The 15,800-nt window shown below is 36.5% G+C and overlaps 1 protein-coding gene across 1 annotated transcript; it reads left to right on the top strand.

The window, feature by feature from the left end:
- Positions 1-204: 204 nt before the first annotated feature.
- LOC139936252 (small ubiquitin-related modifier 2-like) lies at positions 205-13,028 on the top strand. The gene is made up of 6 exons (XM_071931037.1): positions 205-227; positions 6,414-6,477; positions 7,462-7,521; positions 9,031-9,108; positions 9,969-10,040; positions 11,341-13,028. The coding sequence occupies exons 2-6, from the start codon at positions 6,448-6,450 to the stop codon at positions 11,410-11,412; spliced, it is 312 nt and encodes a 103-aa protein (XP_071787138.1). The 5' UTR covers positions 205-227; positions 6,414-6,447; the 3' UTR covers positions 11,413-13,028.
- Positions 13,029-15,800: the final 2,772 nt, after the last annotated feature.

Genomic DNA, 15,800 nt, shown 5'->3' with positions numbered 1-15,800 from the left:
TACCTTTTTTAATCTTAAAAGCTTATTTTTATAATTTAAATATATCAAAATAACTTTCTAATACATCATATTTAACTCAGTTGCTCTTAAAATAACTTTAACAAGCATAACATGATGTTCAGTGCTATAAATGTTTGACCAATCAAAAACACTTTATATGATGAGTAATGCACATGTAATTTCTGATTTATTTCGTCAATCGAGCGCTCCAGCCGAAGTCGTCAAAGGTAGATGTTAGTTTCCAAACGCCAGGAGTCGATCGCTACTCGAAAGGATCCGATGTAATCGGTAGTCGTCAAACGGGGCAGCAATACATAGACTCGCTACCATTCCTTGAGCTTTTTCTCCCTAAGATTTGTTTGTGTATTTTTGTATGGTAGCTACACCGATGTTTTGGAGTTTCGCTCTTAAGTTCAGACATTTGTTTTATTTATTTTTATTCACAACCATTAATATACAAAGGGGTCATGTATTGCTGATTTTTAAAGTATATTTCCAGATTTTTTAAATAAACAACAAAGCAATGTGTAGCCACAGAATACAAACTCTTCATCAACTAAAAGATGATTTGTTAAAAACTGTTTATCAATACGTTATCTTTCAGATTAAGCCAATCAAAGACTGCCATTCCCTATACAAAGGATTCCTGTAGCATTACTGATTTTATCGTATTTTTATAAAACTCCATTACATTTATTTCAGATTTAAAAAAATTAAAGACCACGAGTCTGCTGTGCGAACAGTTTACGATTTCATCAACGCCACGGGTCGATTTGTAAAACGGTTTATCAACATGTTATCATTTAAACGAAGTCAATCCAAGACTGCCATTACCTATACAAAGCATTCATGTAGCATTACTGATTTTATCATAAATTTATAAAGCTCCCTTATATTTATTTCAGATTTTTGAAAATTACACACCACGAGTCCCTTTGCAGCATACTTTTTATGTGTACTACACTGCTGTGCGCACAGTTTAAGATTTCATCAACGCCACGGGTCGATTTGTAAAACAGTTTATCAACACGTTATCATTCAAACGAAGCCAATCAAAGACAGTCAGTACCTAAACAAAGCATTCATGTAGCATTACTGATTTTATCATAATTTAATAAAGCTCCATTATATTTATTTCAGATTTTTGAAAATTAAAGACCACGCGAGTCCCTTTGCAGCTTAGGCTACTGTGCGTGTGTATTCAACACTGCTGTGCGCACAGTTTAAGATTTCATCAACGCCACGGGTCGATTTGTAAAACGGTTTATCAATACGGTATCATTCAAATTAGACCAAGCAAAGACAGTCATTACCTAAACAAAGCATTCATGTAGCATTACTGATTTTATCATATTTTTTATAAAACTCCGTTTTATTTATTTCAGATTTTTGAAAATTAAAGACCACGAGTCCCTTTGCAGCATACTGTGCGTGTGTACAACACTGCTGTGTGTACAGTTTACAATTTCATCAACGCCACGGGTCGATTTGTAAAACAGTTTATCATTACGTTATCATTCAAACGGAGCCAATCAAAGACTGCCATTTCCTATACAAAGCATTCATGTAGCAAAACTGATTTTATCATATTTTTATAATGCTCCATTATATTTATTTCAGATTTTTGAAAATTACACACCACGAGTCCCTTTGCAGCATACTGTGCGTGTGTACAACACTGCTGTGCGTACAGTTTAAGATTTCATCAACGCCACGGGTCGATTTGTAAAACAGTTTATCAACACGTTATCATTCAAATTAGACCAATCAAAGACGGTCATTACCTAAACAAAGCATTCATGTAGCATTACTGATTTTATCATAATTTTATAAAGCTCCATTATATTTATTTCAGTTCTTTTTAAATTAAAGACCACGAGTCCCTTTGCAGCACACTGTGCGTGTGTACAACACCGCTATCGCACAGTTTAAGATTTCATCAACGCCACGGGTCGATTTGTAAAACGGTTTATCAATACGATAACAAAGGATTTATTTAGTATTACTGATTTTATCCCATTTGTATAATGCTCCATTCTGTTTATTTCTGATTTTTGAATATTGTATCATAAGAAAGTGGCATCTAGAGAAGGAAGGAACAAACAAAAATCGGTGAGAAATAAAAATGTGTGGCTCTTCCATACAATATCCTCTTTTTATATCAAGTTCTTCATTTAGTTAAAATTTAAATGGCCTGTCTTAGCTCCGTAAACTTAGTAAATGACCAAAATTAGGTTCAGAAAGTTTTGTTGGTGATAGTATTAAAACAATTGAATTAAAATTAAGGGGGGAATGAAGTAATGTTTTCACATACGACACAGAAACACTTTGGTTTGATAAAGCATAGAGGAAGGCTGTCCTTCATCTATGATATAAGTGAGTAAGCCAGCACAGACCGGCTATCAAGGACTGCAAGGCACTCAATTGGACGAAACAGTTAAATAATTTCCCAATTCTTTTGTGCATGGTGATTTGCCCATTTGTACAGTTTGTGCACAGTTCTCCAGTTTCGACCAATAGAGGGCGCTGTTTTCCAATAATTATTTTCTATAATTAAAACAACTCATACTTTGCAAGTTTTACCATTGACGACTTTCACATGTTATTCGGGACTACCATAAGTACATGTGGGGGAAAAATCAGGTAGTTGCTGATTTCTCTGTAAAAAATAATATATCTAGAGCGATAGTATGAATGTCACTAGTGAAGACACTCAATTTTGTCAAATAAGCAGACGATTTATTTTTGTTTGTCGTGATGGCCTAAAATTGACTAAAAAAAATTGTAGGCAACTGTTCCGTACTTTCTTTTAAATCTGATTGTCTTTATTATATTTTCATTACCAGGGTGTGATTAATCCTCTTTTTTCTCTTTTATTCCAATTAATAGATTTTATAACTAAGATAAAATTCATGAGAAAATTAACTTAGATAAAAACCACATGAAACACCCCAGATTGTGGGCTTTCAAAATCAAAGAAAATTAGTGTAAGAATGCCTCGCATTCGGATGCTTTCGCGCTCGCAAGCTTCACGCTTTGCACATTATTTTTATTTATTTTTTTATTAGTTTATTTTCGATGTCAACAACCTATCACACCCCTGCCCATACGGTGTTAATTTTTTTCTCTTTTTTCTTTTTTAAATTTATTTATTAATTCTTTTTGTACTTTATGCCTCCGAAGAAGGTCCTGTTTGGATCGAAAGCTAAGGCCATTTATACCTTACTCATTATATATTTTATTTGTTTATTTTATTTATTTATTTATTTATTAATAGATTTTCTTGGTCAATTTCGGCAAATTAGCAGCCAATTTAACCATCATCAACCTGTTCTAATTCGCGCAAAATCGAAAGCTACTGAAAAGGGTAATTTCGTTTTTATGATTAGTCAAAAACTGCAAAAACTGTAATGCTGCGGGGACAGCGTCATTCAATTTAACAATTCAACAAAGCAGCATTGAAATTCGCAGACGCTTCTTCAAGCTTGTGTGTCTCGAAAAAGAATGACGATACGCTAAATTGATGTGCTAAAGGAATTTTAATAACTCGACTCAATACGAAATTGAAGGGCCGAATTCTAAATTTGAAACGCAGTCACAATTGGAGAGGCAAAACAGCTTTAATTCCAGCGCATGAAAGTTAATTCCACTGCTCATTTGCCAAATTTGACCGAGGAAACCTACATTTATTCATTGGGGGGGGGGGCATGTATTGGAAACTGACCAAGACCTGATTTTGTATTGTGTGACAGAAATCTTGGCAGATGTTCAACTGCTAAGGTGTGAAGAGTGTTTGCCTTTACATTATAAAGGAAACAACTTTTAAACCAAGCGTGTCTTCAGCTTAGATATAAGTGAAGTTGTTTGTTTCATTACTTGAAATTGAATACATGAAAACCATTGCTCCCGGTCCATCACCAGCAATCTTTTTCTGCATTCGTGTAAGTTGTAGGACGACATAATCGAAGGACCATCAAAGGGCGGGTCCTTTTGATAAAAAGTTTTACAAATCGACCCGTGGCGTCGTAAACTGTAAACTGTACACACAGCAGTGTTATACACACGCACAGTATGCTGCAAAGGGACTCGTGGTCTGTAATTTTAAAAAATCTGAAATAAATATAACGGATCTTTATAACAATATGATAAAATCAGTAATGCTACATGAATGCTTTGTTTAGGTAATGACAGTCTTGGATTGTCTTCGTTTGATCGATAACGTATTGATAAACCGTTTTACAAATCGACCCGTGGCGTTGATGAAATTGTAAACTGTACGCACAGCAGCGGTGTAAACAGGCAACTAGGCTGCAAAGGGACTCGTGGTGTGTACTTTTCAAAAATCTGAAATAAATAGAACGGAACTTTATAAAATTATGATAAAATCAGTAATGCTACATGAATGCTTTGTTTAGGTAATGACAGTCTATGAATGGTCTAATTTGAATAATAACGTATTGATAAACCGTTTTACAAATCGACCCGTGGCGTTGATGAAATTGTAAACTGTACGCACAGCAGCGATGTACACAGATAAATTAGGCTGCAAAGGGACTCGCGGTGTGTACTTTTCAAAAATCTGAAATAAATATAGCGGAGCTTTATAAAATTATGATAAAATCAGTAATGCTACATGAATCCTTTGTTTAGGGAATGGCAGTCTTTGATTGGTTTAATTTGATTGATACCATATAGATAAACCGTTTTACAGATCGACCCGTGGCGTTGATGAAATTGTAAACTGTACGCACAGCAGTGTAGTACACACGCACAGTATGCTGCAAATGGACTCGTGGAATGTAATTTTCATAAATCTGAAACAAATATAATGGAGAATTTTAAAATTATGATAAAATCAGTAATGCTACATGAATGCTTTTTTTAGGTAATGACAGTCTTTGATTGGTCTAATTTGAATTATACCGTATTGATAAACCGATTTACATATCGACCCGTGGCGTTGATGAAATCTTAAACTGTACGCACAGCGGTGTAATATACGCGCACAGTATGCTGCAAAGGGACTCGTGGTGTGTAATTTTCAGAAATCTGATATAAATATAACGGAGCTTTATAAAATAATAATAAAATCAGTAAGGCTACATGAATGCTTTGTTTAGGTAATGACAGTCTTTGATTGGTCTAATTTGAATGATAACGTATTGATAAACCGTTTTACAAATCGACCCGTGGCGTTGATGAAATTGTAAACTGTACGCACAGCAGCGATGTACACAGATAAATTAGGCTGCAAAGGGACTCGCGGTGTGTACTTTTCAAAAATCTGAAATAAATATAACGGAGCTTTATAAAATTATGATAAAATCAGTAGTGCTACATGAATGCTTTGTTTAGGTAATTACAGTCTTTGATTCCTCTAATTTGAATGATAACGTGTTGATAAACTGTTTTACAAATCGACCCGTGGCGTTGATGAAATCTTAAACTGTGCGAACAGCAGTGTAATACACGCGCACAGTATTCTACAAAGGGACTCGCGGTGTGTACTTTTAAAAAATCTGAAATAAATATAGCGGAGCTTTATAAAATTATGATAAAATCAGTAATGCTACATGAATCCTTTGTTTAGGGAATGGCAGTCTTTGATTGGTTTAATTTGATTGATACCATATAGATAAACCGTTTTACAAATCGACCCGTGGCGTTGATGAAATTGTAAACTGTACGCACAGCAGTGTAGTACACACGCACAGTATGCTGCAAATGGACTCGTGGAATGTAATTTTCATAAATGTGAAACAAATATAATGGAGAATTTTAAAATTATGATAAAATCAGTAATGCTACATGAATGCTTTTTTTAGGTAATGACAGTCTTTGATTGGTCTAATTTGAATTATACCGTATTGATAAACCGATTTACTTATCGACCCGTGGCGTTGATGACATCTTAAACTGTGCGCACAGCGGTGAACGTTGTTTACACACGCACAGTAGCCTATGCTGCAAAGGGACTCGCGTGGTCTTTAATTTTTAAAAATTTCAAATAAATACAATGGAGCTTTATCAAACTATGATAAAATGAATTCTTAAACTGTACGCACGGCAAAGTGACTTGCCACAGTATATGAAGCAATTTAGGGGGACTCTCGGTCTTAAATATTAAAATCAGCAGAACTAGATGAATCTCTTGTGTACTGAAAGGGAATGGACCAGTCTTTTGATTGGCCTTAACTTAATTGATAACGTACGTTTGTGTTGAGACGTTTTGCAACGTGGAGAGTGATACGTATGTACCCCTGCAGTGGGTCCCATCCACTCGCAACACGAGAAATGCTGCACGGACTTGGTCAAGTCTAAAAGCGTTCTTAACAGTGTGGTTATTTCGGATCCTTTTCACGTGTAACGATCGACTCCTGGCGTTTGGAAACTAACATCTACCGTCGTCAAAGTAGAGTTGCTGCTGAATTTAGTCCAGTTACAAAGATGTCAGACCAATTAACGCAACAATCAGCGGTATAATTTCAGATTTTAACTATGTATTTAGACTATTGTTGCAATTTATTTATGTGTTTTTGTTCTTTGTTCTGATGCTTTAAACTGCAAATTTTTAACATCCAAAGTCACGTTGTTGTCCGGTGTTCCACAAAACACTGACAAAGAAAGTGGACGGACGAGATGGGGGTGACCGAAGGGTGAAAAGTCTTGCGCACTAATGCCGAGTAGGGCGAGAAGTTTCGGCTTTTCTAGACGGGCTAGTCGGTTGTAAACGCTATATTTATTTATTTAAAGGAGGTTATTATGAAAATAGTACATGATTTGGTTTGCAGTTTCAGATCGAGGAAGGGTCTTCCCAATTTAAAAAAATAAGAATTTGAAAAGTGAAAGTTTACCTTTCTTCATTAAAAAAAAAGAAGCATTAATTAATAATAATAATATTAGAGTGAAGTATCAAGAATTGTACCGGTAAATATGACAAGCACGAGCGTACATGTATAATATGCTAAAATCTACTCCTGAGTCCAGAGAGTAGGCCTTTTTAATTGCACCACTCTATCTTTGCTGACTTAGCTTAGTGACTACGGTGTGGTAAACGGTAAACCGTAAATAAAGATGAAAAATGAAGAATGAATAATTGTAAACAACTGGTTATTTAAAATTTGAAAAATTAACTTGTAAACACCTCATGCAGGATGAAAGCTACCGTCTTCCAACTAACTCTTAGTTCAGATAAGGCAGTCGGCATGAGTTGCATTGCCGTTAAACGTAGTCATGACGATTTCACAGGCCCTTGTATGAAATGAATCACCATAAAATTGTTCAGTTTTGACCATTTTTGTCAGAGCAGTGACCAGATTTGCCCGCTTTTAATAATTGTGACACACATTCTAGATCTTCAATGTGTAAATGTAATAAATCCATTTGTTGTGCCTTTAAGAAATTTGACACCTGTTTATTTCCCAGAAATTAATCACTGTTTTTGTTTTTATCTTGTTGTAGGATCTGAAAGGCTCTGGTGGCCAGGGAAAAGATCAAATACTTGTAAAAGTAAAAGGCCAGGTAATAAAAGAGTTGGGTTTAAGCCCGGTTCATACTTCCTGCGAACGCAAAGCAAATGTTGATGTACAAAATTCACAACGAATTTCGCAGCAGTTCAGCTCTGGTCAACTCGCTTGGGAATATCACTGCGAAAGGATAGTTGTGTCGTCAAATTCGCAGGAAGTATGAACCGGGCTTTATTTAGTCTACAGACTAAAGGAAATAATACCAGAGGTGGACTCCAACCTTGCCACCTGTGGATTAACTTGCCTTTGGCCTCGTGAAATCTGTCCGTCGGAGATTCTGACCCCCAAATGGGAAATTAACACATGGGTTAAAGGAAGATGATTCAAAAGAGGACGCTGCCAGAAGAAGTTTGTACACAGTTCGCTGTATGGGGGGACAGAATCTCCAAGGGGATAGAATCTCATGCCACACCAACACTCCACCAACTAATCCATCTACATGTAGTCCCATGTCCTTAATCTCCCTATTTTGTCAATAGATTTGTCAGAGTGCCAGTCGTGGAAACTGACTGGGTAAACTTTAATTAATGTTTGGTTGAACATTTGCCTAGAGTAGGATTTGAAGCTGCAACTTCGGGCACACTAGAGCGCTGGCTTTGTAATCAAGAGGTGGCAGAATCTTATCCTGCTCTGGTCCTTTTTGTTTGACCCCAAGTAAATTAAAAATTTATGAGTCGGTTTCCTTTTTGGTTCCTTATTGAAGAGACAAAATTAGCAAAATCATTTTTTTTCTTCTAATTTGCTGGTTTGTAAATTTCTATGGCAATGACCGCCGCTATTTCAAATGCTCAGCATACATTCAAGATTTCTGAAGGGTTTCACTTGTCTTTTCCTGCTCCCTTTTACCACAGATGTCCCCCTTGTAGTCTGCCTCATTTACTTATTTATTACTTTTTCCCCTCCCCAGGCCTGATACCTCACGTAGGCAACGGAGGCGATTACCTCCATTGCCCCTGGACGTTGCCTTAAACCCCTTAAAATGCCTTGGTGCCCTTGCCTTTTCAAAAACGATGCATACTGTACAGGCCTGCCTTCCCATTTTGCATTTACACCATAGGTAATTTTGGCAGTAAGCAATAAGCCATTTGCGAGTTAAATTTGAATAATGTCAGGTACAATGACTTGCTTAGTTACGATGCACCCTTTACATTTGAATTCCTCAGACTAGCGAGACAGTTGCTACGCCACGTGATTAGGGGCAAGCTTTTGAATAGCAACCTCCAGGATGAGCAAACCCTGGTACCATCGTGCCATACACATCCATTCAGAATTGTGTATGGGTGTTCACCGTCTCTTACGTAACTACACAAAAGCTTGCCCCTAATCGCGTGGCGTAGCAACTGTCTCGATAGTCTTAGGAATTCAAATGTAAGCGGTGCATCGTAACTAATCGAATCATTGTACCGGACATTATTCATATCTAACTCGCAAATGGCTTATTTGCAACAGCTAATTCTATTTATTTTCTTTGTTGTTAAAATTGAAATGTTTGCTCTTTCCCTAGGATAACTCAATAATACAGTTCAAAATCAAGAAAGGAACACCCTTCAGAAAATTGATGACTGCATACTGTGAAAAACAGGTGAGTATTTTAACCCAAGTGTGACCAGTGTTAAGACGTTGTATGGCCGAAATGCACTCTGGGATTGAACAGGGGGCAAAAAGTGTTTTCATATTCCTTTCCACATTGCCTTTTGACCATTGTGTGACATCAACCATGTGGTGTAAGGTCTTAAACAGCAGTGAAAGCGTGTCTCAGTTGCTGTCGGCAGATCTTCAGGGTGTAGTGCACTTGTATGCTCTTCGGGCCGTATTAAATTTAAACTTGAAAACCGAACCATGCTCCTGTAACTAGACATACAAAAACAGCTTTTGTCACTTTTGTGTTTTTAAGGTCCTTTGAATGTTGTATTGGATTAAATTTAAATGTAAAATCTTTGAAGGCATCTGTTCCCAGTTAGATTCAGGAACCCTAAAAATGGACTTTTCAAAAGATTTTGACAGACTATATTTGCTTGAATTGTTTCAAATAAAGCATGTAACTTTTAAAGACACTGGACACTATTGGTAATTACTCAAAATAATTATTAGCATAAAACCTTACTTGGTAACGAGTAATGAGGAGCTGTTGATAGCTTAAAGCATTGTGAGAAACGGCTCCCTCTAAAGTAGCGTAATCTTCGAGAAAGAAGTAATTTTCATTAATTTGTTTTTGAGGCCTCAGACTTAAATTTTGAGGTCTCGAAATCAATTAATGGTCTGACGTTTTTGACCATAGCAGAGTCTTTCTGCTAGGGGCAAAGTGTCAGGCTGTTAACATGTCCGTTTTCATTTATATGTCCGTTTAGTTGGTAAACAGTTTGCAACAGCTCATTCTATTTTTTCATTTTACTTCAAACTGTGAGTTCTTAATAATTTGTTTTATCTTGTGCTCTTTTTCAGGGAGTGCAACTTGACAGCATGAGGTTTAGATTTGATGGAAATGCAATAGGCCAAGACGACACCCCTAACTCGGTAAATTTTGCGGCACTTTTTATCATTTTTGTCTTTAAAAAATTGTTTGGTAAATCTCAAGTCTTGCGTGTATTTGAACACTGTGACCCATTAAAGTGTGCAAGGTTATTTCCTTCACACGGTAAAGCAGTGTACGTGGACCCAATTTGTTTTTGTTTTTTAAACGCTGGACTTGTATGGTCTACTCCCAACAAGCTCATTAAGTCGGCTTTGATGCTGAGAACGGCACCTGTGAATTTTATCGAGTTGCTTTAGAAATGGGTCAGATCTTGTACATTTTGAAGTCGTATGAAATTGCTGAATTTCTTAAAGTTGATCTAAGTTAACATTTTTCACTTTCACTCAGTACATTGTCACGAAGAGCCAAATACTCGATGTCAGAAATTGTGAATGCAATTTACATTTTACAATGCGCTTATCTTAAAACTGCTCAAGAATTACAAGGGTCTTGGCTTCGAATGCCACCCAAGCAAGTAAATATGCCTGGGATATTTTTTCACAGGACTCGGGAAAGTACCGAGTATACTGTGCTAACACACATTGGTGTATGGCTAAAAACCAAAAATTAATAATCTTAAAACTGCAACACTAAAGCCACAGTTTGCAATATATAACCTCTCGTATGATTCTGTACTGACTTTACATTAAAACATTGGCTTTTTGCCGTTAGTCATTAAACAAAGAAACCCACACAGGTGAAATGACATTTTTATTATTGCCATCATCTGAATAACATATTTTGACACACACGTCATGTGATCATGCGCACACCGACATAATATGTGTCTCTTTGTGAAACTGTAAATTGATTTGACCTACATGTATACCTACACTCCTCAGTTGCAATGCATTTCATGCATCTGTGAGGATGTGTTGCTTTTCGGAAAACCCAAAATGCAGTTATTGAGATATCTTTTCCCCTGTATTGGGCAATAGTTTGTCATTTTAAATACCAGGCCCGGAGTAACAGAGCCCTTGGCCTTTGCCCCCCTTCAAAGGTTTCCCATAGACTTCGACAATGGATGTGCCCTTTGCTCTTTGTGCAAATGGTGTGTGTAATAGTTGTACTATAAGAAATGTATTTTGCAGGCCTGGAATTTCACCCTTGAGATGGCAAGTCCATGTTCGTTTTAAAAAGGGCACTTCCATAGGAAAATCTAATGGGAACCTTCTGAAGGGGCACCCAAGACCAGGGCAACGGAGGCCACGGCTGCCGTGAAATTCCACGCCTGATTTTGTTTTGTTACATTTGGAACTCGTTCTGTATGATCAAGTCCAATATAATTTCTTGTACTTTCAGATTGACATTGAGAATGATGACACAATAGAAGCGTATATGCCTCAAACAGGAGGTCACTTGTGGAGACATTGAAACATTGAAACTACTTCCCCGACCCCACCCCCCCCCCCCCCCCCATGGAAAAAGAACACCAGCTTTGTACAACCCCTGTGGATTAAGAACATCAGCTTCAGCGACCAGTGTATGACTTTAAACATAGAGTAATCAGAGAAGCATTGATTTGAAGCATTCCTATGTGTACCGTGTTACCCATGAACCGCTTCCTGCTTTAGAGGTACAGTTTTACTACATTTGTCCACTGACGTGACCCCCCCCCTTAAAACCCCCCCCCCCAAAAAAAAAAAAAAAATTGCCAAATTTGCAAGTTAAAAATGGATGCTGCATGATTTTGTTTTGTTATCACATTATGGATACTGTTGTCAACCCAACTTGAGTAACTGTACCGCCTATAGTTCCATGGTAATTGTACCACCTGACTGTTCCAACATGGGTATGTTCCAGAATTGGTGTGCTCAAGTTGGTTCTTTTTTTACCATCTGAACTGTAGTTGGGCTGATTCCCAAGTTGGGCCAAGTTCTCAGTTGCACATTAGATGTGCGCTAAAACAATGAGAAGATTTGTGACAACAAAAAATAAAACAACTAACTGAAAGCAAAAATTATTTCTCCATTCCATGTACATTTTAAAATGCTCAAGCCATTGTATTCTGGTAGTTATGGCCATTTAAAACAAATACCCCATTTTCTTGTTGGTTTTTAAAAAGTGTGTCTTGTCCATCTGATCTGTTTTGTACCAATTTTGAAGCAAGCTTAAGAATCATGGTTTCTTTGTGAGTCTTTAGTGTGTTCTCCCCCCAAAAAACAAAACCAAGAATAAATCCACTAAAATCTGAAGATTCAACAGGAATTATAAGAAAATGCTTCACATCAAGGCTATTTTGCTGTTAATATATTGTACTTTTTTAGTTGAAAATCTGAAAGGAGAGTTATTTTTTATTCAATTGATTTAGTGATGTCCAGAATTTGTTTTCCTTCTCAAAAACATTCAATACATTGGATCAAACTTTGACATTATTTTATATTTTGATTATTTGATAAATTTATTTCAGATGAGGGAGTGTACCTCCTCTCATTGGCCTTGAACTCTGACCTTTGAAACATGTCATATTTGTAGTATTTTTTTTCCTTTTGATTTCAGTGGTCGATATACTGTCAAAATTTGTGAGCTGAACCAAGTTTTAAAAAAAAACATACAAAAACACCACAAATAAATTTTAAACACTGCATGTTAAATCTGACATTGTTAAAAAAAAATTGTTTTTTTCTCGTGTAGTTTTAAATGTGTGTAAATATTGTAGTATTTAAACCATGCTTTACAAGCTGCTTGGGCGTATAATCTTGCTTTTTTTTTCGGATTGAGTATTTAATCGGATTACCACCAGTGTCAACAAGTGTCTTGTCTATGATTCAGTGTATACCGTTTTAACTTGTACATCATGTCTTTGTGCTTATCTGCGGGTTGCACTGGTCCTCTTCAGCTAAGCATAAAGACATGCTAAGCTAGATTTATTTGTTTGATTTTGAAGTCATTTCTTTTGCACGGTTACCAATTTACGTCAGTGTCAACTCGTGGTCTCCAAATGATGGTACAAATAAATCTGCAATTGATGGTCTGAGATGTGCAAAGTATGTATACTTAATTGACTTATAGGGACAAATTTATGATGAAACATATTATGTTTGGTTACACTGCTCAGAAGTTTTAGCCCTTTTGCTGGTTAATATATAGATTTTAAGGTTGTTTTCATATTAGCACAGCATGGGCTTGGGCTTTGATTGTTCATTTTCCAAATTACTGATTAAGTCCAAGCTGGAGTCTCGGCCTAAGCCTTGGTATCTTTTCAACTTGATTGAAGTTGGCTTCCCTTTAAAAAACTGAATGGTTTTGTTTCATGAAAATTAGCTGGTGATATTTATTGCCTTGCAAATAATATTCCTGATTGGTTATTGATAACACTGATTGGTTATTGATTACCCTGAACCAATTACAGATCGCAGTGATTGAGTATTGATGTGATGGTTGACAGATTTCTGAAGCGAGGTGTTTGAAAAAGAACAAACATTCGCTCTTCAGATAAGTGGTGAACAATTAAAAACAAAAAAAAAGCATGACTTTACTTCAAATTATACAACCAACCATTTAACTGGAGAGTTTTAAGCATGTCTCAAAAAATGAAACTTAAGTTTAGTGAAAACAAACTTTTGTCCAATTTTCGAACTTGCAGGATTCAGAGAAATATTGTTCTCTTTTGGGTAGAATGGAAACTTAACTTCATTCATTCACTCACTTTATTCACTTTAAAGACAATCATTATCACCATAATCATATCATTTGCTAATGCTGTAAGTGCTGTCCTGACAAGTTTTGCCAAAAAGAAGGAGTGCCTGAATTATTGCCAATATTGTTGAAGAAGTTCTTAATTATGTTACTAACTTATCACAATTGAAAACGATCATCATTGAAAACACATTGCCTGGTTCCAAGACTGTAGCGTCATATGTTATGTACATTGTACCCATAGGCTTGATTATTACATGTTTTAAAAGGCACCAATCTAGTTCATTATGAATTGAAGACTTTTGTTTGTCCTACTTTTTTATTTAACTCATGGCTTTGGCTTTGGCTATCTGGCTGAGGCTCCATTGAAAATGTTGACATCATGCACTTACTGCATGGGGCTAATACTACAGCATAAGCTGTGATTGTCAAAGCCAGGCAGTGGCTGAAGTCATGGTTTTGGTTGCGGCTATGGCTAGATCATTGAAAAATACACATTATTCCACAGTAGCCATCAGCCATGCAACAGTAGCCAAAGTCACTCAAAATCAGTCATTTCTTTATTGTAGTCCAATTAGAAATATCTGTGCAGGTCTATTTAAAAAAAATATCAGTAACATGGAAATGATTTTAAGCAAAATAATTGTCAGTTAAGTAACTTTCATTATGAAATATGGTTTGAAATTACTGGTTTTGTGAATAGCGTTAAAAAATAATGACTGTTAAAAGCTGATAAGCAGAAGATAAAGCTTAGCAAATTGGTCTGCTAAGCAGATATGAGCAGGGAACCAATCACGAACAATATACTCTACATGGTGTGTTGGCTATGCTAAGCAAATTTTGATGCTTAACAGCTTTATGAAATTAGGCCCTGATAAAATAAAAAAAAAATTGTTAAGAAATTTTTAGAGATACAATGTTTCTTCTGGGTGCTAACTGATACTCAATTTAAAATAAGAAGGTCCACACAGAAAACATCCACTCACTGATGATTGGTATTTCAAGTTATTGGTTTTCTATACAATTCAAGCCCAATTTGATGAAGCTTGTATTGTACACACAAACACTTGCTAAGCATTGACAACTCTTGCAGAATCAGGTTACCATTACCCCTAAGTTTACGTTGTTGAAACTGGTGCCCCACTCTTTGTTTTGTTTAGCAAGTATTTTCTGCTTAACAGCTTTAAGTTGGGCCCAAACTGTTTTTGTCCCGAGTTTGTAAGTACGTAGTTCGTAGAACTGTGATAAAATCTGTGTAGTTATTTTCCTTTCTCTACTGTTTGTTATTGTTTATGTCCTTTCTTTAATTAAAAAAAAAGTAAAAAAATATCAAAGTGTTTTATTGTATTTATTTTTTGTAGGCTGAATTGTTTAACATGTGTTCTGTTTCATAAAGAAGTGGCGTGTCAGGCTCGAGCGGTTTAGTGCACCAGACTTGAGTTCTTTTGTTATAATGATTAGCTGAGTGTTGGTTCGAGTCCTAAGGCCTTTCTCAAACCTCGGCTTAGGCTCCGGCTCAGGCTCCGCGTGCTGGTACACTCGGCAATACGCGCTGAAAATGCATGTTAAAGGCCGAGCTGCGTACACAGCGCGCGGAGCCTGAGCCGGAGCCCAAGCCGTGGTTTGAGAAAGGCCCCTAGTTTTGACACTTTGATCCTTAGCTAGGCACTTTTAGTTGAGACAGAAAGCCAATGGTTCTGTGTGTACTGCACGTAAAAGAGCCAATAGAGCCGTGTTCAAACTTCAGGCGATTGCAAAACTGAAGCGACTTTCCTCGCAGTGGGAAACAGCGCAAAGGTAATGTTCCTACAAAAAAAGGGTGTATTTTCCCGGTATTCATGGGTATATCCTCATTAGACTTGTGTATTGAGCAGATAATTTTACCCAAAACCTAATGTTTCATAGTGCTGTGGCCACCTAATTTCAAAGTCAAAATGGCTGAACAGGCTGATGTTGAATACCATAGAGACAGAAATTGAAAAAAAGTAGTCAGATTCAAATGGAGGAAGTTTGTTTCCTCCATAGTTTTTTGCAATTATGATTGTAATGTTGGGAAACTTTCAAAGGCAAATCATGCTGAGAAAAAAAAAGGGAATATTTGATTGTTATGTCATTTTGTTGTG

The sequence above is a fragment of the Asterias amurensis genome, chromosome 4 (genome assembly GCF_032118995.1).
Source record: "Asterias amurensis chromosome 4, ASM3211899v1".
Taxonomy (NCBI): Eukaryota; Metazoa; Echinodermata; class Asteroidea; order Forcipulatida; family Asteriidae; genus Asterias; species Asterias amurensis.
Note: the sequence above shows the minus strand (reverse complement) of the source record. Positions and strands in the feature narration are given on the sequence as shown.